Source organism: Zonotrichia leucophrys, chromosome 21, assembly GCF_028769735.1.
Source record: "Zonotrichia leucophrys gambelii isolate GWCS_2022_RI chromosome 21, RI_Zleu_2.0, whole genome shotgun sequence".
Taxonomy (NCBI): Eukaryota; Metazoa; Chordata; class Aves; order Passeriformes; family Passerellidae; genus Zonotrichia; species Zonotrichia leucophrys.
Window position 1 is genome coordinate 5,259,455 of NC_088190.1, and position 25,028 is coordinate 5,284,482.

The 25,028-nt window shown below is 48.7% G+C and overlaps 2 protein-coding genes and 1 long non-coding RNA gene across 3 annotated transcripts; 1 reads left to right on the forward strand and 2 right to left on the reverse strand.

Annotated features, from left to right (window-relative positions):
- Positions 1-869: 869 nt before the first annotated feature.
- On the reverse strand, positions 870-5,039 carry PPCS (phosphopantothenoylcysteine synthetase). Its single transcript, XM_064730778.1, has 3 exons — positions 4,374-5,039; positions 3,226-3,329; positions 870-1,444 (listed from the first exon to the last, which is right to left on the reverse strand). Exons 1-3 carry the CDS (start codon positions 4,897-4,899, stop codon positions 1,121-1,123), a joined length of 954 nt encoding a protein of 317 aa, XP_064586848.1. The 5' UTR covers positions 4,900-5,039; the 3' UTR covers positions 870-1,120.
- ZMYND12 (zinc finger MYND-type containing 12) lies at positions 5,005-23,217 on the forward strand. The gene is made up of 8 exons (XM_064730777.1): positions 5,005-5,143; positions 6,728-6,869; positions 15,503-15,674; positions 16,918-17,087; positions 19,418-19,540; positions 20,996-21,116; positions 21,522-21,667; positions 22,939-23,217. Exons 1-8 carry the CDS (start codon positions 5,061-5,063, stop codon positions 23,056-23,058), a joined length of 1,077 nt encoding a protein of 358 aa, XP_064586847.1. The 5' UTR covers positions 5,005-5,060; the 3' UTR covers positions 23,059-23,217.
- LOC135456720 (uncharacterized) lies at positions 6,692-7,323 on the reverse strand. The gene is made up of 3 exons (XR_010442600.1): positions 7,195-7,323; positions 6,986-7,045; positions 6,692-6,822 (listed from the first exon to the last, which is right to left on the reverse strand). It is a non-coding gene; the product is annotated as an uncharacterized LOC135456720 (long non-coding RNA).
- Positions 23,218-25,028: the final 1,811 nt, after the last annotated feature.

The window sequence follows — 25,028 nt, forward strand, 5'->3', positions numbered from 1 at the left end:
GACCTCAGAGACAATGCCAGTTCCTACAAGTGACTCCAAGAGAGCTGGAGATGCACTCTGGATGAGGACATGGCACACCAGGACAAGATGGGATGGTTTCCACTGCCAGAGGCAGGGTTAGATGGGATATTGGGAAGAAATTCTTCCCTGTGAGGGGGGAGGCCCTGGCATGGGCTGCCCAGAGAAACTGTGGCTGCCCCATCCCTGGGAGTGCTCCAGGACAGGTTGGACAGGGCTGGAACAACCTCAGCCAGTGGAAGGTGGAATGAGATGAGCTTTAAATCCCCTTGAAACCCAAAGGTGACTCCATGAGATGGAGGAACTGAAGAGCTAGGTAGGTCCACCCTGCAGAAGGAACTCACTGGCTGAAGACACCTCACAAGGGGGTGACAGAGAAAGGAAACCAGGACATGGCAGAGTGCAGGGAGGGCCTTCCCCTGAGCCCTCTGAGATCCTCAGCAAGCAATGGGCAGACCCTGGACTTGCAGGAGCCACTTCTACTTGGGTACCACAGCCAGCAATCCCAAAGTGCTGGTGCCTAAACACTGCCAGGGTGGAAGCATCCACAGGAACAGGGGCATCCCTGACCCCATGGGATGGGGCTGGCTGTGCCTCAGTTTGAGCCTGGATGGGGCTGGCTGTGCCTCAGTTTGAGCCTGGGGATTCTCCCCACCCAGCACTTCACACAGAGGAGCAGACACAATGCTGGAAGCCCACAATGTGTTCTCAAGTCCAGTGAAACCCCAATATTCCCACTGCCCCAGTGTGCTCCTCAAAAAGCTCAGATTATTTCCAGTCACAAAACCAGCACATCTTTCCTGCAAACCCCATTCCTTCCTCCTGCCATTCTAAAAAAAAATTCAAAGAGGGAGATTCAAGAAATTCTTTATATACAGAGACCTTCACCATTTCTCGTCCTCCCAGCTCTCCCAGCCCACAGGACAGAAACAAGCTTCTTTCCTCCTCTGGAATGGTTTCACTTCCTTGTATTTCTCTTTTCCAAAGCCACAACAGCTTTGTATGAAAGTGACAGAGTGTTGGACAGCCCTCCTTGTGCTCCGTGGGGATTCTTTATTCACCTGCCCAGGCTCCATCCAGCCTCACTCTGGGATTTTCCTCCTCAGCCTTTCCTCTCTATAAAGGCAGTGTGCTGGCCCTGCAGGTAACTCACAATCTTCTCCTCTATTTCCATGCCTTGTGCCAGCTCCTCGTCAGACAGGGATAAGGGAGTCTGTGAGTCCCTGGTGACAATGATGACAGAGGTTCTGCGTGACTCCAGGATGTTGGCCACCACCACCTGGTGCCTGTATTTCTCCAGAGCCTGCTGAGATTTATCCAGCAGGATCTGGGCATCTGTCTCCAGTTTGAAGGAAATCACAAAAGCCTCAGGGGCCCAGTCTCTGACCAGGGGTGACAGCATTTTTGGCACCATCTTCATTGTGATCTGCAGTGGGGAAGGATACATAGAAAAAAAATCAGTCAAAACATTGCAGGGATGTCACAGACATGTTTTATGAAAAATCCTTTCCTTAGGATTTTTTCCTCTGAGAAGCTGAGAGGGCTCAGGAACAAAATGTAAACAATGGTTATCTGCTGCTGTGGAATGCAACAGGTAGATCTGTGATTAGTGTTATAGAGTTATTTCTAATTAATAACCAATCACAGTCAGCTGGCTCAGACTCTGTCTGAGACACAATCTTCTGTTATCATTCTTTCCCTTTCTATTCTTAGCCAGCCTTCTGATGAAATCCTTTCTTCTATTCTTTTTGTATAGTTTTAACGTAATATATATCATAAAATAATAAATCAATCCTTCTGAAACATGGAGTCAGATCCTCATCTCTCCCCTCATCCTCGATCCCTGTGAACATCCTCACACAGGGAGTTGTAACAAGAGATGGGATGGGAAAGAGGGAAATTCCAGCTTTGTTTCACACTCCACTTGCAGGAGGAAGTTTTTCAAGGCAGCTCTCACCAAACAAGGTTCAAATGACACTAAATTTAAATTAAATGATCCATGTGGTGCTCACTGTCAGGGGCTTCTGAGGCCAGGCCACAGGAGCCCTGCATTCCCAGAGCCAACCACACTAGGGAATATAAACATGGGGAGAGAAGATTTAAAAAAGCATTGTAACTGCACAAATCTGAGTATTCACCTCTCCAGAACTCAGGTAATTTATCCCATCTTCACCTCATGGAAGTGCTAAAGCATGGAGAAAAACCATAGGAGACTGTTCTCCAGCTTCCCAACCTCTGGATCCATCACCAGCAATCAGGCCAGGTCTTATCTTTCCAATGTTATCATTAAAGAATAAAGCCCAGTAACTCCTTAGAAAATAATTAATGAAATAAATGTGGTATTTGTTATATAAAGAATTCCAGAGACATCTGCTCCCATTGCTGGGAGGGCCCTCAGCACTCCAGTGTTGTTCTGTCATTTGTACAGGCAAGATGGATCCCAGAGTCATGGAATGGTTTGGGTTGGGAGGGACCTTAAATCCCATCCCATTCCACCCCTGCCATGGCAGGGACACCTTCCCCTGTCCCAGGCTGCTCCCAGCCCTGCCCAACCTGGCCTTGGGCACTGCCAGGGATCCAGGGGCAGCCACAGCTGTGCCAGGGCCTGCCCACCCTCCCAGGGAAGAATTCCTGACCAATATCCCATCTAAATCCATTCTGTCAGTTTGAAACTTCCCCTCTAGCCCCAGCACTCCAGGCCCTTCTCCAAAGCCTCTTCAGACAAAAGGCAGCAACTCAAGCACTCCAGGAGCTATTCCTGGAGCACTTCAGCTCCCTGAGACCCACCCTCTCCTCATCTCCATGGAAGCAGGGGCAGCTTTAGAGGACAGAGCCACAAAGGCAGGAGGCACCTCAGGGGGCTCTCTTCATGTGCCACACCACAAGTGCAGACGTGTTGAAGCTGCTCCATATCAGGCAGAGCAGCACTGACCTCGCTGCAGATAACCCATGGGACCCCTCAGCCCTTCATCCCAGCCTAAAAATAAACCTGGATCAAAGCAGAGCAGGGCTGATCCTGCCCTGCCCTCTTATCTGGGCCCCTCAGTGCAAGATAAAACAATGCAACTCCAGGATTTCCAGAGGGTTCTGTTCCTGGGGGATCTCACCCTCTGACAACACAGCTTTTATCCACAGCCAGCTCTCAGGAGAAGGACCCTGGCAGCAAGGAGGGCATGGCTGAGGGGGGCGGCACAGGGAGGGTCTCACCTGCAGGGGTCCCTCTGAGGACTGGATCTTGTGCTCTGGCATCTCAGAGACCGGGATGTAGAAATCCGACACGGCGGCTGCCAGGTAGAACATGGCACTGGAGCCTGTGGGAGGGACACAGAGCTGCTGTCTGTCCCCTGCTGCCACCACCCACACCCAACAGGGGACACCAGGGGGATCCCCCAGCACAACCCTGAGCAGGGCAGCACTGTCCCCAACACCCAACAGGGGACACCAGGGGGAATCCCCAGCACAACCCTCAGCAGGGCAGCACTGTCCCCAACACCCAACAGAGGACACCAGGGGGAATCTGAGACACTTCCAGGGGGCTCCATCCCCTCTCACCCCAAACCTTGCCACAGGACCAACCCATTCCCTCACACTGGAGCCCTCACGAGAGCCTCGTCCCCTCTCATCCCGGACCTTGGCACAGGACCACCCCGTCCCCTCACACCGGGGACACCCCGGGGGTCTCCATCCTTCCTCATCTTAAACCTTTGCCCAGGACCACCCTGTCCCCGCACACTGAGATTCCCACAAGGGGATCCATCCTCTCTCATCCTGACCCCTTACACTAGGGACACCCCCGGGGGACTCCATCCTCCCTCACCCCGAACCTTGGCACAGGACCACCCTGTTCCCTCACATCGAGACCTCCATGAGAGCCTCATCCCTTCTTATCCCAAACTTTCACCCAGGACTACCCTGTCCCCTCACACTGAGACACCTTAGGGGGCTCCATCCCCTCTCACCCCGACCCTTCACACAGGACCACCCTGTCCCCTCACACCGAGACACCCACAAGACCCTCATCCTTCCTCATCCCGAACCTTCGCCCAGGACCACCGTGTCCCCTCACACTGAGACACCCCGGGGGACTCCATCCTCTCTCATCCCAAACCTTGGCACAGGACCACCCTGTCCCCTCAGGCTGGAGACACCCACAAGAGCCTCATCCTTCCTTACCCTGAACCTTGCCACAGGATCACCCCATTCCCTCACACCCCCGGGGGCTCCATCCTTCCTCATCCCGACCCTTCGCCCAGGACCACCCCGTTCCCTCACACCCCAGGTTGCTCCTTCCCCTCTCGCCGTGTGCCCCACGAGCCGGTGCCCGCCCCGTCCCTCATTCCCGCTTCCCCCCGTACCGAGCGGCGCCAGCGCTCTGGCGGCGGCGCGCAGCAGCGCCAGGTACTCCACGAGCCCGGTGAACTCGATGGCGAGCAGCGCTCCCTCCTCGGTGGCGCGCTGGTACTCGCGGAGCGCGGGCAGCAGCGCGGGCAGCGCGGCGGGAGCGGCGGCCACGCCGGGCGGCGGCCCCGGGGTGAGGCGGAGCGCGTCGAGCAGCGCGGGCCCGTGCGGCGGCAGGACGCGGGCCCAGGGGAAGGCGGAGCGGGCGCGGTGCAGGAAGCAGACGCCGTAGCCGGCCCGCACCAGGCGCTCGGCCGAGGCCGCCCCGCGCCGCCCGCTGCTGAAGTTCTCCAGGAAGCGCACGGCGCGCGCCTCCAGCGGCACCTGCGTCCCGCCCGACGTCACCAGCGCCACGCGCCGCCCGCGCGCCGCCTGCGCCGCCGCCCAAGCCCGCACCCGCTCCTCGGTCTCCGCCGTATCCACGGCGTTGTCCTCCTCATCGTCCTTGTCCTTCTCCTCCTCCTTCACCGCCGCCGCCGCCATGACCGGGACCTGCCCGCCGGAAATCACGTGTGGCGCCTTCCGCACCGGAAGTGTTGTCTTGGCAACAGAACGGCCATTGGTGTCGGACGGAAGTGACGTATGCTACCTCACCGGAAGTGTCGCCCCGGCAACCAGGGACGCGCTGAGGGTTCAGGGCCGGCATGGCGGGGCCGCCGCGCTGCGAACTGTGCGGAGCCCGAGGGGCGCCGCTGCGCTGCCCCGGCTGCCGCCTCACCTACTACTGGTGAGACTGCCCGGGGGACAGGGACAGGGCAGGAAGAGTCAGGGATTGGCTCTAGGGAGAGCCTGGAAAGGTTGGGATGAGGATTCAGGATGAGGTCCAGCAAGGAGGAGGCAGGGATTGGCTCCAGGGTGAGGCTGAGGCACAGGCAGCAAGGTTGGGGTGAAGATTCAGGATGAGGCCCAGGAAGGAAGAGGCAGGGATTCCTCCAGGGAGAGCCCAAGGCACAGGCAGAACGCTTGGGATGAGGATTGGCATTCAGGATGATGCAGGGACAGAGTCAGGACAGGACGAGAGGCACAAAAAGCTCAGGACACAAAGGACAGGGCATGGGAAGAAGCTCCAGTGTGAGGCATCAGCTTTAAGGAATTTAGAGATTTTAGAGGAGCTGAGGTTTTTAGTTAGAGATAAGCTTTATTGGAGTTAATCAAAATAAATGGGTAGGCCTTGATGGAGTTCAGAGTTAGTGGTTAACTAATAATTGATTGCTTGTCAACGTAATGTTTGGTTAGCTGGGTTTATAATGATTCTTCATTATAGAAACTGATAAATAGCTTTTAGGAACAATTGTTTTTAGGAACATCAGACAATTGTGGCCTCCTCTGCTCTGAAACCAATTGAAGACAGGAATGGGAGTTCTACCAAGGGTTCATTTGTCATATTTGCATTGAAAAGGTAGAAAGGTCAGAAGGAGGATGACTTCATTTACTTCCTCATTTTGGGACCCCTCCCCATGAAAGGGACCACTGACCCATTTCAAGGAACAAATTAAGCATGCATAATTAGCTTTTGGACTAATTACCTAATGAAGTGAGGAATGGGATGTACCAAAGTTATGAATATGCATTTGTATTTTGGGTATTCAGTATTTGTACAGATAAAAGAACTTTGTAATCACCTGTAAATGAATACTTGTATGGATAAAAAGAGCTGTGGGGATGGGGCAGGAGGGAGCTGTGAAATGCAGACATTTGGGAATATTATTGGGATTTTAGCAGAGGGAGCTGTGAAATGCAGAAATTTGGGATTTTAGCACAGGGAACTGTGGGGATGGGGCAGGAGGGAGCTGTGAAATGCAGAAATTTGGGAATATCATTATTGGGATTTTAGCACAGGGAACTGTGGGGATGGGGCAGGAGGAGCTGTGAAATTGAGAAATTTGGGAATATCATTATTGGGATTTTGGCACAGGGAGCTGTGGGGATGGGGCAGGAGGGAGCTGTGAAATGCAGAAATTTGGGATTTTAGCACAGGGAACTGTGGGGATGGGGCAGAGGGAGCTGTGAAATGCAGAAATTTGGGAATATCATTATTGGGATTTTAGCACAGAAAACTGTGGGGATGGGGCAGGAGGGAGCTGTGAAATGGAGAAATTTGGGAATATCATTATTGGGATTTTAGCACAGGGAACTGTGGGGATGGGGTAGAGGGAGCTGTGAAATGCAGAAATTTGGGAATATCATTATTGGGTACCCTGCAGGCAGCCCAGGGGCTCTGAGTGGAAAGTCCTGAAAGACAGCAGGGAATAATCTCCCTTTACATGAAATCCCAGCAAATACCAGTGTCTTTCTCCCCTCCTTTTGCCAGTGATGTCTCCCACCAGAAAACTGACTGGAACAGCGTCCACAGCAAAATCTGCCACCTGCTCAGCCCAGTGCTCAAGCCCCAGCGCTGTTTCCCTTCTGCAAAGGACAGGAAAGAAGGCAAGGAGGAGCTGCTGAGGAAGCAGGTGGGTGCAGGAGGAGCCAGCACAGCTCCAAAGTGCTCCCAGGGATGGAATCCCAGCTCCTCTCCCCACCCTGGCTCTCCATGCTGGGACACACCATGGAATTTTCATGGGCTCACCTGGAATTTTCAGCCACCCTGGAGTGTCCAAAGCAGCCTTGGGCTGTCACTGCCCGATGCCTGTAAAACAGAAAGGAGTTTCTTGCCTAAAACCAAGCAAGACTTTTGCCTTCACAGGATCTTTTAGAATTCCTCCCTCTGGATGAGGATGGCACCTCTTTGGTTGATTTGGGTTGCAGAAGTTTGGGGGTTGTTTTTGTAAACAAAACCTCAAAACTTAGGGGATTTGAAGCATCCTCTCTGTCAATCCCTGTGGCATTCACATTCTCTGAAGTAATCCCTTCTCCCAGGATTTTTCTCCTGGGAAGCTGAGAAGGCTCAGAGAAAAATGAAAACAATTCTTATCTCATTTGCTTCTCCTGTGTTTTGCTGCTTTGGAATGAGTTTGGAGATTGTTTACCCACAGGTGATTGTTTCATTGCATTCTGCTGTGAGTTGTTTTCACTCTTTGGTCAATCAGGGCCAAGCTGTGTTGGGACTCTGGAAAGAATCACGAGTTTTCATTATTATCTTTTTAGCACTCTGTAAGTATCCTATTTGTATTCTTTAGTATAGCTAGTATATCATAATATAGTATATAATATAATGTAATATAATGTAATGTAATATAATATAATATAATATAATATAATATAATATAATATAATATAATATAATATAATATAATATAATATAATATAATATAATATAATATAATATAATATAATATAATATGCCTTCTGAGAACATGGAGTCAGATCCATCATTCCTCCCTGCCACAAAGGAGGAATCCCTACAAACACAACAATTCCTGAGCCTCCAGCCTTTTCCACAGTGTTTATTTCATGTCCTGATCTTCCTGGGGCAGCAGCAATCCTGGATTTCCCACCTTGCCATGGGGTTGTTCCATCACCCCCTATTCTGAGATCCAGCTGAGATTTCTTCTTGCAGGCTGTTTGATGGGAGAGTATCCCCTTTTCTAGAGTAAAGAAGCCAAATCCCCTCCCTTTGTTTTCCTAGCCAGCTTGGAACCCCCTTTCCCACTAAATGCAGCCTTTTTTCTCCACCAGGCCTCAGGGAGATGCAGATGTGCAGCTCCTTTCCAGCCCCAGGGGTTTTCATCTCCTTCTGTTTGTGTTTATGGAGTGCAGGAGCTGCTGTTTCACACTGTTGTTAAATAGCCCACCCAGGAGCATCTGCTCCTGAAAATCCTCCCTGTGGAAATAAATTTTCCCTCTATAAGAACTCCCAGACACAGAATATTAAGACAGCACAGAGTGGGTTTGGAACAATCCAATTGTGCCACTGAGGAGAACATCCCTAATCTTTTGAATTTTTACATGAATTATTATTTCATTAATTTTTACATGAATTATTTCACAAATTTTGCATGAATTATTTCATTCATATTTTACGTGAGTTATTATTTCACAAATTTTACATTGATTATTATTTCATGAATTTTTTTACATGAATTATTATTTCATTAATTTTTACATGAATTATTATTTCACGAATTTTTCATGAATTATTATTTCACGAATTTTTGCATGAATTATTATTTCACAAATTTTACATGAATTATTATTTCATTAATTTTTACATGAATTATTATTTCACAAATTTTTCATGAATTATTATTTCACAAATTTTACATGAATTATTATTTCATTAATTTTTACATTAACTATTTTACAAATTTTACATGAATTATTATTTCACGAATTTTTCATGAATTATTATTTCATGAATTTTTTTACTTAACTTATTATTTCATGAATTTTACATGAATTATTATTTCATGAATTTTTTACATGAATTATTATTTCTAAGGTGTTTTTGGCCCAGCTCTGGGGACCAACTCATTGCTGTCACCTTTCCTGGGAGCTTCCAGAAAGGTGAAGTCCAAAGGCAAAAGTCCTGTTTGGTGAGAGCTTGTGACAGGCTTCAGGCATCAGATTCCTTTTGGTTTTACAGGAACTGGGCAATGACATCATGGGCTGGTTTGCAAACTCCTGTCTGGCTGAAAATTCCAGGTGAGACTGTTGAGCAAAGTCCACAGAAGGTGTGTCAGGCCAGCGTGTCCCAAAGGGAAAATGCAAAACTTCCTTAACCCCAGGTTCTGTTGAAGTTTGTTCTTTATAAAACCTGCAAGGAAGGTTAAAATGGGTGTCATGGGGGTGTGGCAGGATCCTGCATCCAGCAGTGCTTGAAGCTGTTCCAAGAAACTCCCCTGCTATTGAACACTGGTGTTGACACTGATTACATCACTGACTTTATTGCAACTAAAATTATCCCCATACATTCCAGCAGGCCACGTGGCTGCCAGCTGAGGGAAGTGCTCCTTCATTAGCTGGAAGTTAATCTGCTGGTTTAATTAGGTGAAGGGAAAGACAGCAGGAAGGCTGGTGGAGAGAAAGTCGCTCTTGATTGGGGTTCACACTGGCTGAGCAAACAGCGGTGTGGGGCTGGGAATGGGCAAGGCAGGGAGAGAAGACTCTGGGGGTTATTTTGAAGTGGAGATATTTATAAGCTCCTTAACAACCCTTAATATCATCTGTTCTTTGACCTTTGTCTGCAGCCTATTTAAATGAAGTCGATTTTGAGACTGGTCTGTGCTGGAACACTTTGCTTTCCTTCTCTCTAAAGGGAGGAGGCAGAGAGTGGAAATCCCTCAGGGAGAAGTTCCTTTGTGTCCAGCAGGAATTGGAGACAGTGGAAATCCCTCAGTTATCTGCAAAAGGGAAAAGTTCCTTTGTGTCCAGCAGGATTTGGAGACAGTGGAAATCCCTCAGTTATCTGCAAAAGGGAAAAGTTCCTTTGTGTCCAGCAGGATTTGGAGACAGTGGAAATCCCTCAGTTATCTGCAAAAGGGAAAAGTTCCTTTGTGTCCAGCAGGATTTGGAGCAGCCAAGTTGGGCCTGGGCTGGCTCAGAGGTGTTGGGGAGGTTGTTTAGTGCATCACATTCCTATTCCAGATCCAACAAAAGTGCTTAAAAACTTTTTCCCTGTGAGGGTGGGGAGGCCCGGGAATGGTTGCACAGAGAATTTTTGGCTTCCCCTGGATCCCTGGAAGTGTCCCAGGCCAGGCTGGATGGGATTGGAGCACCCTGGGTTAGTGGAAAATGTCCCTGCCATTGCAAGATGAGCCTTAGGCTTCCTTCAACCCAAACCAGTCTGGAATTTTATGCAAAAAAGTCCTTTGGAGTCAAAGGAGAAGCTCTGCAGACTCATGATAACCAGAGAAAAAAAACCTTCTGCCCAAAGCCTGCCTTGGTTTTGCTGCTTTTTGAACATTTCTGCTGCACTTCACCCACTCCTGCCCCGTGTTTGTTTAGCAAACACAGAGCTGCAGCCTCAGTCAGGACCCAGGGAAAGCTGGGCACATCCAAATGCCCTGTGGTCCAAGGAGCAGGGAGCCAGGAGCTTTTATGAGTTTCATTCCTTGTCTGTGCTCCAAAGCTTTGTTGATAGAAATCTGCTTCTGTCAACATAGCCAGGGGGGTGCCTGCAGACAGCACCTCCAAACCAGCAGAGCTCCAGGTTTCTGTTTGGAGATGAGCCTCACCTGCCTGTGTGATGTCAGCTCCCCACAGCTCCTGGGCATGGGAAAAGATCCAGCCCTGCTCTCCTCCAGCTCACTGGAGCCTTCCCTCTCCCTGAAATCCTCATTTCTTCAGGCACACCATAGATTTTGGTGACATTTCTCCGTCCACACCGTAGATTTTGGTGCCTGGGAGTGAATAAAGGGTGTGGCACTGAGCCCTGAGTGTGTTCCCAACCCTCTGCTCCCACTTGGAGCAGAGCTGGGGTCCTCAGCCCCCTCAAACCCCAAAAACTGTGTGGGGGCATCTTCAGAGAAACCTCAAATTGCAACACCCATGGAGAGAGCCCAGGTGGGGGGAAACCAGGGCAGGGCCAAAGGGAACCATCCCCCCAGGGCTCTTCAGGGCCAAAGGGAGCCTTGCTCCAAGGCTTGGAGCTGTGGGTGGAAATATTCACTGCTCCAGGGCTCCTCCTGCTCCTCCTCCTCCTCCTCCTGGAAGCTGTGCCAGGGTCCAACCCCCTGCTTTGTCCTCGCTGCAGATGTTTCAGGCCATGGGAAGCAGCAAAGATAGCATTGACAAGGAGTAAAAAAAGAAAGATCCCAATCTCCAGCACCTCCCAGATGCCAATCTGGGCCGTGCCCACGCACTGGGGTTTGCGCTGCTTGCACCAGACTGGCACAGACAGAAAAAGCAGCCTGAGAAATAACCAGCTTTTCCTGCTGCTGCTGCCCCAAGCTTGTGCTGGCTTTCTCCTGGGCACCACCTGCTCCCTGGACACACTCAGAATCCCAAACTGGTTTGGCATGGGAGAGACCTTAAAGTCCATTTCATTCCACCCCTTGCCAAGGGCAGGGACACCTTCCACCATCCCAGGCTGCTCCAAGCCATGTCCTTGGACACTTCCAGGGGTGCCTGAACATCTCTGGAAAACCTCTCTTTGCCCTTTCCATGTTCTGGTAGCTCAGGAATGGGTGCTGTGATTTCTGGCTCTTGGCTCTCCTCGCTGCAGCAGGGGCTGTTGCTCTGGGCTGTGCTCTTTGGTGATCTCATTTATCCCAAAGGTGTCTCTTTACCTCAGCCAGGATCTCCAGGAAACTCTCCCAGGCTATCCTGGAGTTGCTCCTTCACCCATGGCACAAATCTTCCTCTCTCCAAGCAGTTCAAGCTCAGCAGAATGCCCAAGCCTGGCCTCCAGGAGCTCTGAGATTGGTGTCTGTGCCCAGCTCAGCCCCAGCTGGAGGCAGAGGCTGATAAAGGGGTGAACTGGTGTTTCCTCAGGGTCTCACTGAGAAAACCAGGCTAGAACCAGCAGTTCTGTGCTCTCCAGCAGCACCACTGCTGCTGCACCACTGCTGGGAAAAGCTGATGGAGAAGTGTCAGTAGTGGCTGGATGGGCTCTGAGCAACCTGGTCTAGTGGAATTGTCCCTTCCCATGATAGGGAGTGGAAAAGATGAGCTTTAGGGCCTCTCCCAACCCAAACCTTTCTGGAATTCTGTCATCCTGCAAGAATCTTGGGGCTTTTTCCTTGGCATTCCTGTATGGGCACAGAATGCACAGCTCCTGGCGTGGAGCAGGAATTGGGATGGAGATCTGTTTGTGGAGCTGGGGATTGCATCAGCTGCTGCTAACCTTGGGGAGGAAAATGGTGTGGAGTGGTAGGAGCAGCAAAAGGCAGGGAGCAGCTAGGTATGGATAATACAGGATAAATTTTGGATTCTGACAAACCCAAACACTGCAGGAGCTGGGGATGGATTTGCTGAGTGTAACCCATTCTGATTCTGACCAGTTTTCAGACTCTGCCCACCAAATCCCAGTGCAGGAGCAGCCAGGAGAGGGTGGGATGAAGCTGCAGTTCCCTGTGAGGAGCTCTCTCCTTGTTCCCTGGCCCTGTCTCCAGTAGCTGGAGCTGTGCCATGTATATATGGATAATACAGGATAAATTTTGGATTCTGACAAACCCAAACACTGCAGCATCCCCAGCTGGGGATGGATTTGCTGAGTGTAATACATTCTGATTCTGACCAGTTTTCACACTCTGCACACCAAATCCCAGCCCAGGAGCAGCCAGGAGAGGGTGGGATGAAGCTGCAGTTCCCTGTGAGGAGCTCTCTCCTCACTCCCATGGATATATGGATAAGTACAGGATAAATTTTGGATTCTGACAAACCCAAACACTGCAGGAGCTGCTGCACCACCAACCCCGGCTGGGGATGGATTTGCTGAGTGTAATACATTCTGATTTTCACCAGTTTTCACACTCTGCACACCAAATCCCAGTCCAGGAGCAGCCAGGAAGAACAATATATTCTGATTCTGACCAATTTTTGCACTCTGCACACCAAATCCCAGCCCAGGAGCAGCCAGGAGAGGGTGGGATGAAGCTGCAGCTCCCTGTGAGGAGCTCTCTCCTTGTTCCCTGGCCCTGTCTCCAGTAGCTGGAGCTGTGCCATGTGTATATGGATAATAGAGGATAAGTTTTGGATTCTGACAAACCCAAACACTGCAGCATCCCCAGCTGGGGATGGATTTGCTGAGTGTAATACATTCTGATTTTCACCAGTTTTCACACTCTGCACACCAAATCCCAGTCCAGGAGCAGCCAGGAAGAACAATATATTCTGATTCTGACCAGTTTTCAGACTCTGCACACCAAATCCCAGTGCAGGAGCAGCCAGGAGAGGGTGGGATGAAGCTGCAGTTCCCTGTGAGGAGCTCTCTCCAGCAGCTGGAGCTGTGCCAGGCTGGCAGCACGGGGCTTGGCTGGCTCTGAGTCACACCAGAGCCCCTGGCTCTAATCTCCTTTCTGGTCTTGTGATGATCATTTTCTGTGCTTCACAGCTTTTATTGCTGCAGCCTTATGAGACCTTGTCAGGAGGCGTAAAGGATTCTTCATCCAGGAAGACACCACATGACCAAAGCTGTTCCTGCTCAGAGCAGGAATGGAGCCAGACTCTAATACCTTCTAATATGACAGCTTTAATGTCTGTCTATTAATTACAGCCACAAACTACATTACAATTGCTGCTTTTTAATTTGAAAACCCAATTTTGAAAAGAGCCTGTGCATCTGTAACCACTATGTGGGGGTGTTTGCAGGGGTCCCAGCACGAGGGAAGAGATGAGAATCTTGACTCCATGTTTCAGAAGGCTGATTTATTATTTTAAGATATATATTATATTAAAAGAAAATGGTATATTAAAGCTCTGCTAAAAGAATAGAAGAAAAGATTTCATCAGAAGGCTTAGAAAGGAATGATGATAAAATCTTGTGCAGCCATGACACAGGTGACTGTCATTGGTCATCAAGTGAAACCAATTTCAAATGCTGGGTAAACAGTTCTCCAAATCACATTCCAAAGCATCAAAATATGGAGAAGCTGAAGCTTCTCAGCTTCTCAGGAGAAAAGATGCTGGCAAAAGGATTTTTCATAAAATATGTCTGTGACACACCTGGTCTAGTGACAAGTGTCCCATGGCAGGGGATGTGATGAGATGGAATTTAAGGTCTCTCCAACCCAAACCATTGTGGGGTTCTGTTGGGAAGGATGAAAGTTTGACAAGAAAGTCTCACAGATGTGTGTGCTTAGCAGAAAGATTTTTCAATGTAGAGCCTGAAGAAGGAATAGAGATGGAAGCAAGTTTTGATATAGAAGAAAAGAATTGCTGAGCCAGTCTCACTGGATAACCAAGGAGGCAAAGGGTGTGTTAGTTAGAAGGGGTTTTTATGACTTAGAGCAAAGGATAAACCCACCTCAGACAAGAAGATGTTTTTACCAAGCAGGAAGATAGCACAGGCAAACAAGTCAGCAAAGTTGCAAGCAGAAAAAAGCTCTCAGAATTTTCCACAGCAAGAAAACTGAAAAACAACTTCTAGCTTAAACCGTAATGTACTAACTTATTGATTGGAGAACAGTAACATGAATATGGTAATTACAGTAGTTATGATGGGCTATAGATAAGAGTTAAGGTATAGATTGGTTCTGCTGTATTGAGATGCTCAACAAAGAAAAGTCTATAATGCATTGTAACCAAAACCAAAGGGTCTCCAGGCCTGCCTGCAGCTCTAGCTGTAGGCACAGCTCTGTCACCCACAACCCTGGAGTGCTGTAACCTCTTGGATACAATAAACTGCATTTTGGAGAGATGCTGGGAGTCCCAAACTCTCATTTGGGCTCTTACAGTGGCGCCCAACGTGGGGTGCCAATAGTAAGAAAGATTAATAAGAACCTGAATGAGGAATGTGGATCCCCAGGCCTGCCTGCAGCTGGAGCTGACAGCTGTGGGCACAGCTCTGTCACCCACAACCCTGGGCTGCTGTAACTGCATTTTGGAGAGATGCTGGGAGTCCCACATCCCTCATTTAGGCTCTTACAGTGGTGCCCAACGTGGGGCACCATTAGTAAGAGCCTCAATGAGGAATGCAGGACTCCAGGCCTGCCTGCAGCTGGAGCTGACACAGGCTCTGTCATCCATGACCCTGGACTGTGTAACTCTTGGGTACAATAAACTGCATTTTGGAGAGCCCCTGGAGTCCCACATCTCTCATTTAGGTTCTTACAGTGGTGCTCAACGTGGGGCACCATTAGTAAGAGCCTGAATGAGGGATGTGGGTCTCCAGGCCTGGCTGCAGCTGGAGCTGACAGCTGTAGGCACAGACTGTGTCACGCAGAACCCTGGACTGCTGTAACTGCATTTTGGAGAGCTACCTGGAGTCCCACATCCCTCATTTCGGCTGTTCCAGGGTTCTGTGATTTCTTTTCCCTGTTTTTTCCCTGCAGGAGTCCCTGATTGCCGTGGCTATGAGCACAGCCCCTGGAGTCCCTCACCCCTTATTTCAGCTCTTGCGGGATTCTGTGATTTCTTTCTCCCCGTTTTTCCCCTCAGGAGTCCCTGATTGCCATGGCCATGAGCACAGCCCCTGGAGTCCCTCACCCCTCATTTCAGCTCCTACAGGTTTCTGTGATTTCTTTCTCCCCGTTTTTCCCCTCAGGAGTCCCTGGTTGCCGTGGCCATGAGCAGGGCGCAGTGCTTTGTGTGGGCAGGGCAGCCCCTCGATGCCATCCCTGCGGCCCTGCAGGCCCTGCGCTCCAGCTGCCGCCTGCTGGGCCCGGCCTCCCTGCGCCTCCTGCCCATCTATCTGCTCCTGGCCGAGGCCTGCACGGGTGAGCATTGTGAGCATTGTCAACACGGGAATGCTGGCAAGGGCAAGGCATCCCGGCTCGGGTTTCTGCTTTCCTTTTGCCATTTATCTGGGCAGGAGCACTTGTGGGCCCTGCTGTGCCTCAAGGGCATTGCAGAGACGTGAGCTGTCACACACACACACCCCCCTCACACCCCTTTTCTGCACTCAGCACTCAGGGGATCAATGAAATCAAATGAAATGTTTTCTCCCTCTCCACCAATTCCCACAGGAGAAGCTGTATGAAATTCTATCATTTACCTCCACGGCCTCAGATGACTCCCCAAAGCGTTAAATTCCACAGGGTGCTTAGTCGTGCTCTTATCTCAGCAAACATTTCAGAGGCCATTGCACCCAAAGAACTCCTGGTTCATTCTCAAATCTTGCTCTGCCTGAGCAGGGCTTTTTCTCATTGTTTGCTTTGGAAAACGTGGCAAATAAGGGCATGGGAGCCGCTCTGCCTGTAAATCACTGCCATTCCAGGAGCTCACACAATGCTCTGCTGGCACAGCAGGGCTGACTCAGGGCTGTGGTGAGAGCAGGGAGAAAAAACCCAGTGAGTAATTCCAGTGTGATAGAGTGAGAGACAGCAGTGCCTGCCTGCAGTGAACCTGTTCAGGCCACGTGTTCCAGAGGGATTGTGTGCAACGTGTCCTCTGCCATGGAGCCAGGCTGGGAGACCTTGAGGAGGCTCCAGGGAAACCTCAGAGCCCCTTTTAGTGCCTAAAGGGGCTCCAAGAGAGCTGGAGAGGGACTGGCGACAAGGTTCTGGAGTGCCAGGACAAGAGGGCAGACATTGGGATGAGATATTGGGAAGAAATCCTTCCCTGTGAGAGTGCAGAGGCTGTGGCACAGTTTCTCCAGAGAAGCTGTGGCTATCCCTGGAAGTGTCCAAGACCCAGTTGGATGGGGCTTGGAGCAGCCTGGGATAGAGGAAGGTGTCCCTGCCCATGGCAGGGGTGGTACTAGAATGACCCTGAAGGTCCCCTTCAATCCAAATCAGTCTGGAATTCTGTGGTTTCTGGCTCCTTTTGGAGCTCTCTACACATTCACCTCTCTGTAAATGAGTTACCAGGGTAGCTCAGAAGCACTTGGGAAAGAAGTGGGGAATCCCCAAAATGCATCTCCATATCAAGCTAGCCCAGGACAGCCAGTAGCATTCTCCAGATTAAAAAATGCTCCTTTACCTCCCTGATTTCCCTGATTATCCCTCCTTGTCATTCCAGGTGCTGGCCGTCCCCGACAGGCAGCCAAATACCTCTCCCAAGCCCAGTGGATTGTTCTCCAAAGCCCAGACTGCAGTGCTGCTCTCCAGTCCAAGCTACACCAAGGGCTGGGGCTTTTCTCTATTGCTGAAGGAAACGTGGACCAGGCTCTGTATCACCTGGCCAATGATGTAAGTCCCTTGGAACACAGGAGCAAGCATTATTCCATTTTAATTCCTTCCATTTTAATTCCTTCTCTGCTCCCAGATCAATGTGGAAATGGCAACAGGCAGATTTGGGATCTTGAGAGGGTTTACAGACACCTACACTGGATAGATCTGAGCTGAAGATGTGTTTTGCCAGTTTGCTGTGAAGTGACAGAGAATCATGGAATCACCAGGGCTGGAAAAGCCCTCCATGATCATCCAGTTCTGATCATTTCCCAGCAGTGCCAGCTCCACCACAAACCCATGGCTCATTTTTTGAGCACCTCCAGGGATGGTGATTCCACCACTGTCCTGTTCAGCCTGTTCTAATCCTTGGACACCCTTCCCATGAAGGATTTTTCCCAATATCCAATCTAAATCTCCCCTGGCTCATTCTGATCCCGTTCCCTCTGCTCCTGTCCCTGTTCCCTGGGAGCAGATCCTGACCCCTCAGCTGTCCCCTCCTGTCAGGAGCTGTGCAGAGCCACAAGGGCCCCCTGAGCCTCCTTTGCTCCAGGCTCAGCCCCCTCAGACACTCCTCACATTCCTTGTCTCTATGGCTTCTCCCTATAAATTTCTCCATCAGCTTCATTTCAGTGCAGAGATGCCCAGACATTCCTGCCCCAAGCTGATGGAGCTGCCTTTATCCCACAGATAATTTAAATTTTGGCTGTTATTTCCCTCAATACTTTCCCAGATCTCTCACCCATTATTTAATTAATGCCTTATTTCCTATTTCAGTATCTGCTTCAATGACATTTTCTCAAATTCCACCAAAACTGTTTGGAATTGGCCATTGCCACCTGTGTTCCTGTGGATGCTTTGCCTGTCATTTGATCCTCCAAAGCCAGATGAACTTCTCCACCTCCTATTTCTGTCCCATGTGGACTAAATTTATCCAGTGATCCAGTGCTGAGTGATGTATCCCCACTCCTGTGGAATTTGATAGTGGCTTTGTGTGGGTGTAAATGATGACATAAAGGGAGAAGAGTCAGAGCCTTTCTATTATAACACACAGCCATGTCTCTGCTTGGTCTAAAAACCCTTTGGGCATTTGAGAATCCCACAAAGAAATCTCCTAAAAGTCTTTGGAGACATCCAAAATCCTCCTCCCCCTCCTTTTTCTTTTGTTTCTTTTTTTAATTCCCTAAATGTAGTGCCTGCAAGGGCACCAGGTAAGAAGTTTTTAGCTCTCAGCAAGTTCAGGACCTGCCTGGACCTTGGCTGCGTGTCTGGGATCTGCTGAGAGTCACACAGCAGCTCAGAATAGCTGGAATGCTGCTCTGCCTTCTCTGGGGGAGAGCAGCATTGCCTGGGGGCTGGGAGAGGTGGGACAGATGGACAGGGGGCACAGGGACAGGGGGACAGGTGGGAAACCTGCCCTGGACTTCAGAGAATGGACCAAGAGGTGCCTCTGCCCCAGCCAAGAGGTGTTTAGGGTGTTGCATTCCCATGGATCAAGCCCAAAATACAGATTTTTAAACTCTGTGAACTGGGTGTATTCCTATGGATAACCCCCAAAATGCAATTCTTTAGTACCTCATTCCCATGGATAACCACAAAATATAGAGGTTTTATAACCTTATACCTTGACATAACCCCAAAATACAGATTTTTAGTATGTTCCTATGGATAAACTCTGTGAACTGGGTGTATTCCTATGGATAACCCCCAAAATGCAATTTTTTAGTACCTCATTCCCATGAATTACCACAAAATATAAAGATTTTATACCTTATTCCTTTACAAAACCCCCAAAATACAGCTTCATACCTCATTTCTATGAATTACCCCCAAAATACAGTTTGTTAGTGCCTCATTCCCATGGATAACCACAAAATACAGAGGTTTTATACCTTATACCTTGACATAACCCCAAAATGCAGCTTTTTAGTATGTGCCTATGGATAAACTCTGTGAACTGGGTATATTCCTATGGATAACCCCCAAAATGCAATTCTTTAGTACCTTGTTCCCATGAATTACCACAAAATATAAAGATTTTATACTTTATTCCTTTACAAAACCCCAAAATACAGCTTAATACCTCATTTCTATGAATTACCCCCAAAATTCAGCTTGTTAGTGCCTCATTCCTATTGATAACCCCCAAATAAAGATTTTAGCACTTCATTCCTTTACAAAACCCCCAAAAACCAGCTTTTAAGTATCTCATTTTCCAATCACTGTCAGGCATAATTTACACATTAAAACCCCCCAGCATTTGCAATATTAATCCACAATTAAAAACTCCCCAGGTTTGACATGAACATGAACCTTCTGGGGCTTATTTTTTTATTTAATATTAATTTCAGGTTTACCTGGCAACTGCTGAGTTTGGACTAAATTCTATTGAGGTCTCTGGAGGATATTTCCACATGGCCAATATTTTCTTCCACCAGAATGAAATGGATGCAGCAGACTCACTCTATACTGAGGTTGGTAGAACCAAAAATCATCCTCTGGGTTTTTATCAGCTTTTTTTGATGCTCTTTCCAAAGTTTTTTCCATTTCCTTTCAATGGGATGATGACCATATCAAGTGTCAGTGTTGCCTTTTAGGATCAGTCCCAGAAACTAAATAATTATCTGAGTTAATAAAAAATAAATAATATATAAATAATAATAAAATATAAATAATATCATTATAAATTAATATAATATAATATAATTTAATATAATATAATATAATATAATATAATATAATATAATATAATATAATATAATATAATATAATATAATATAATATAATATAATGATAACATTTACAATATTAATAATATAATTATAAAAATCATGCGAATAATATAATACTAAAAATATAAAACATAATATAAATATAAAATATAAGTATAAAAATAAAGTGTAAATAATATAATTATATAAATAGTAATATTAATAATGTAAATATAAATAGCATTATAAATATAAATAATATATTAATAATATCTAAATAATATATAAATAACAAATGAACAATTATCTGAGTTAAAACCATGAGATATTATTCCTATAATCAGTTCAAAATTCTTAATTATTATTCTTAATTATCCCTGTAAACAGTTCAAAATTCTTCAGTTTGGGCAGCCAAACCTTGTTAAAAAACGGCTTTGCTACCAAATTTCCTGTAAAATTCCTGCAAATTCCACATTGATAAAAGATTTTCAGAACGAAAATCTGCCTTTCAGAATGGATTGATCAAGCAAGGAAAGTCATAATTATCTAATTGATTTAATAACTGAAAAAAATGAACTTTTATTTGTTTAAGTCAATTTTTGTGGTGATAAGGTGCCGGGAGCTGCAAATTCCTGTCCTAAATTTCAACTCCACGAGCTTTTGGTGAAGATTTTGTTTAGATTTGTTGAAGTTGGGTGAAAATCAGCTGGAGAAGGGAGGGATCCTGTGGCCGTGTTCACAGGGGTTCTTGGATGAGGGTGGAGATGAGGATCTGACTCCATGTTTCAGAAGGCTGATTTATTATTTTATTATATATATTATATTAAAACTATACTAAAAGAATAGAAGAAAGGATTTCATCAGAAGGCTGGCTAAGGATAGAATAAGAAAGAATGATAACAAAGGTTTGAGGCTTGGGCTCTCTGTCTGAGCCAGCTGACTGTGATTGGCCATTAATTAGAAACAACCCCATGAGACCAATCCCAGATGCACCTGTTGCATCCCACAGCAGCAGATAATCAATGTTCACATTTTGTTCCTGAGGCCTCTCAGCTTCTCAGGAGGACAAATGCCAAGGAAAGGATTTTCCATAGATGTGTGTGGCAGGATCCCAGCTGGGCGATCCCGCAGGGCACGGGCCGTGCAGGGGCATTGTTTGGAGAACAAGGGGATGCCAGGGATCCACGGGAGTGCAATAATTGCCGTGTTTGCTGCCAGGTGAGCCGCCTGTGGCACGCCTGGCTGCTGAGCTCCCTGCACGGGCACCAGCGAGCGCTGCAGGCGCAGGCAGAGGCGTCGCCCTTCAACGAGGAGGAGGAAGGCACCGAGGAAGGCACCAGTAAGAGCTGCTGTTGCTCCTAAACCTTTGGGAACTGGGAGTTAGAGTCCCTGCACCCTACTGATCATGGTGTTTCCAGAGGCTGGATTGAATGGTAGTGCCAATTCTTGAGGAATAAGGGTGTTCTGTGGAATCCCAGCTTTGCCTTCTCTGTTTCACGGCAAAATTGGATTCATGGACTTGTGGAATCATCACTTTAAAATCATCAAGTCCAGCCATTCCTCCAGCACTGTCCTGTTCCCCACTAACCCACATCCCAAATGCTACATCCATGTGCATGTGCCCACCCTCAGACCACGCTGATATTTGCAATAGAAATGCTTTGCTGTCCAGAAGAGCCCCTTGGGCAGTTTTGGGTCTATTCCTTGCCCAAATGCAGCCTCAGAGCCGTTTCTGTCCCTGCAGCCGAGGCGCAGCGCGAGAGGGGAGCGCGGATGCTGAGCGCGCTGCTGGAGCTGCGGGAGCGGGGACCCCTGCAGCACCTGGGGGAAACCACCCAAATCCTGCACTCCCTGGCCATCATCCACTACCTGGGCCAGGATTATGCCAAGGTAGGCTGGGTCTGAAAGGGTTCAGGAGAATTGGCCAGCTGCTCTGGGGTCATCCTGGTCCTCTTGTTCCTCAGCGCCTCTCCTGACCCACAGCGGCTCAAGTGCTCAAGCCAAGGGCTGGGGTGGGATATTGGGATAAGTCCTTCCCTGTGAGGATGGGCAGCCCTGGCACAGGGTGCCCACAGCAGCTGTGGCTGCCCCTGGATCACTGGCAGTGCCCAAGGCTGGGCTGGATGGGGCTTGCAGATGTCCCTGCCATGGGGTCTGAGATCAGCTTTAAAGTCCTTTACTAGTCAAACCATTCCATGACTCTGTGACCTGCACTCTATAAAGGCTGGCAGTCCTGGGGGATGTGTTCTGGTCTCTGCCAGGCCACTGGATCCTGCAGTTATCCACATTTTCTGGGTTCTTCCTTTATCTGGACTATCTTGGCAGTGTAGCTGCCTGTAGATCTGAGCTCAAGGTTACACAGAGCAAGATCTGGGGCTCACAGACCTGTCCTTGAGCCAGACTCTTCTGAGTTCAAGGTTCAGTCTGTTGGGGTCTGTAATTCCAGTTTGGAATCTGCATTCCTGTGTCTTTATGGCTTAAAAATTCAGTAATTTCTGTGCTTTACCAAGAATTGATTTTGAGGAAATACTGAGCAGACACCATCTGGAAATCAGGCCCTTGTGTTTGGGATCAGAGCTCAAAACCCTGAATTTCTTCAGCCTGGGTATTGAGGAGTGAAAATACAGATGTTGAAAAATACTGTATTGAAATATTAATGATCTCTTCATTGTATTATAGAAGCCACAACTTGGCTTTATATAATACAATGAAACTTGTGTTTGGAACACACAAACAAATTTGAATTTATTTGAAAAATAAAAAAGACAAAGCTTTATAATTGTGAGAGTTTCTAACCCCTAGAAGAGCTACCAAGGGAAATTATTTTGTTCCTTATCAAAAGAAATGAAGGATTTAGTTCAGAGTCAATACAGGTGATTTTTTTCCCTGAAATGGCTTTGGGATTGTTCAGAGGAGCTGTGTTAGACAGGAGGTGATGCCCAGCACGGGGGGCTGGGGTCAGTAATCTTCTGTCTGCACCACTGGATCCTAAATATGGGATCTGCTGGCAGCTTTAGGCTCTCCTGTAAAGCTGCTTGTGCAGGTCACCTCGGAAAGAGAGCCTGGATCTGCTCCAGGCTGAGCCTCAGCAGGTATTTAACTCTCCCATGAGAAAATCCAGGTTCCTGACCATGCCTGGGCGTTTCTGTGTCCCATTCCAGGCCCAGGAGCTGGGGATGAAAGCCTTCGACCTGGCCAAGCAGCTGCCCCAGCAAGACTCTCTAGAAACCATTGGTCACCTGCTGGAGCTGATTAATGCCCAGCTTTCCCAGACCACATGAAAACTGGCTCTGCCAGACCCAGTTTGTTTGGCCAGCTTCTCTCTGATCCACGTTCCTGGACACCACCTTGGTCCTCCCTGCTGCTGCCTCTTTCCAGCTGCATCTGTGGCTGTCCCGACCTGTTTGGAAAATAAACATTTTGGTCTGAGTTATTCTTCATGTGCTGCTCCACTTGTGTAACCTCTCAGGGAGTAACAGCAGCAGGGTGAGAAACAAAAGCACCACGAGCACACTGAATAAATCATTTATTGGCCAGGTTGGGAGTGAGCAAACAGCCTCTCACAGCCTCATGGTGGCTGTCCAGGAGCCAAGACCTGCTCAGGTGTGTTTCTGACTGGAAACACTGTAAGAATTTCCTGCCTTTGCTGGCCAGTTTGGTGAGGGAGAGCCCATGGAGGGATAGGAGAGGGACTCGGGGAAGGGCTGGGGTGGTGGAGCTGGTTGGGTTTCACAAAGTGTTGCAGCTCCCTGCAGAGCCCCTCCATCTCCAAACCAATGTCCAGAGAAAATCCCAGCCTGGCTTGGAAAACCAGCCTGGTTTGAAGTTTATCCCACTTCACCCTTCCACCATGGCAGGTGCTCAGAATTTTCTCTTTCTGCAGAGCTTCTCATAGCTCTGGGCACTGAGAGACTCGTTTATTCCACTTCCAGGAATAATGGGAAGAACTTCCATCCAGGAGGGACCACGGGAGGCATGAGGGACTCTTAAGCAGCCTTGAGGGAAGGAATGAAAAGGCTCCAAGTGGGGATTCTGAGCTGAAGGAGATGCAGTTCCCTCCTGGCATCCCCTTGGATGTGCCACCATCCCCATTCCCAGCTGGCTCCTGCCCCAGGGCACAGAGTGACCCTGCTGGGGGAGGGACAGGGACACCAGAGCAGGGCCAGGAGGCTGCAGAGGCCGTGGGGAGTGTGGGGAGCTCGGGGCAGTGCCGTGGCCGTGACCCCTCCCGGCTGGGAAAGGGGAGAAGGGAATGTGGGGCTGAGCTCCCATTAAGGCTCATTTACTGCAGGAGGATTTATGAGGGTGTTTAATTGCCTCGCCGGGTTGGGCTGGAGTCAAGTGAGCTTTGTAAACGCTTCATCAAGCTGGGGCCTGAGCAATTAGCAGGGATTGCTGCTGCTGGGGAAGGGAAAACCGCGGGCTCAGCCTCGTTCCATTGCAGGGGGTGGGAGACGGCTGCTCAGGGCGCAGCGCTGGGAAGGGCCAGGAGAGCTCCCAACACCCCTGGGGGAGATGCTTTGCTCCTTCCACCCCATCAGGTGTGGAATAATCCCATGGGAGGTGCTGGAAAGGCCTGGAATGATCATCTCCGAGGGGCTGGAATGGTCGCTGCCGTGGGGTGGGGGATGCTGGGGAGCTGTGCCTGCTGGCACAGTGCCCCAGGGCACAGGGATTTGGGTCAGCAGGGATTTGGAGCTTGGTGGTGGCTGTAATCCTTCCAGGGCCGTGGGGCTGCTCTGAGCGTTCAACAGAACAAAGCCAGCCTGGAAATGAAGGTTGTGCAGGGCTGAGCATCTCCTGGAGCCAGGGATGAAACAGCAGCGTGAGGAGAGGAGCCCTGGGCACAGAAAGAACATTCTGGGGAGCTCTTAAAGACACTACAAGAGCAATTCCTACAATAGTCGTGCCCTGCAGGCTGTTGTTTATTTTGTTCAATAAATAGAAAAAAGCCTGAAGTGACCAAGATCAGCATTTCTTTGCCTGGAAGTGTTCAGGCTTGCAGACCTATCCCTGAGCCAGACTCTTCTGAGTTCAAGGTTCAGTCTATAGGAGTCTGTAATTCCAGTTTGGAATCTGCATTCCTGTGTCTTTATGGCTTAAAAATTCAGTTATTTCTGTGCTTTACCAGGAATTAATTTTGAGGAAATGCTGAGCAGATAGCATCTGGAAATCAGGCCCTTGTGTTTGGGATCAGAGCTCAAAATCCTGAGTTTCTTCAGCCTGGGTTTTGAGGGTTGTGCAGGGCTGA

Coding starts and splice junctions, on each gene's coding strand:
- PPCS (XM_064730778.1), bottom strand. CDS start 4,899: ATGGCGGCGGCGGCGGTGAAGGAGGAGGAGAAGGACAAGGACGATGAG. Junction 3,330..4,373: donor CAGAGCGCTGGCGCCGCTCG/GTACGGGGGGAA, acceptor TCCCTCCCACAG/GCTCCAGTGCCATGTTCTAC. Junction 1,445..3,225: donor CCTCAGAGGGACCCCTGCAG/GTGAGACCCTCC, acceptor TCCCCACTGCAG/ATCACAATGAAGATGGTGCC.
- ZMYND12 (XM_064730777.1), top strand. CDS start 5,061: ATGGCGGGGCCGCCGCGCTGCGAACTGTGCGGAGCCCGAGGGGCGCCG. Junction 15,675..16,917: donor CCTGGCCGAGGCCTGCACGG/GTGAGCATTGTG, acceptor TTGTCATTCCAG/GTGCTGGCCGTCCCCGACAG. Junction 21,668..22,938: donor TGGGCCAGGATTATGCCAAG/GTAGGCTGGGTC, acceptor GTCCCATTCCAG/GCCCAGGAGCTGGGGATGAA.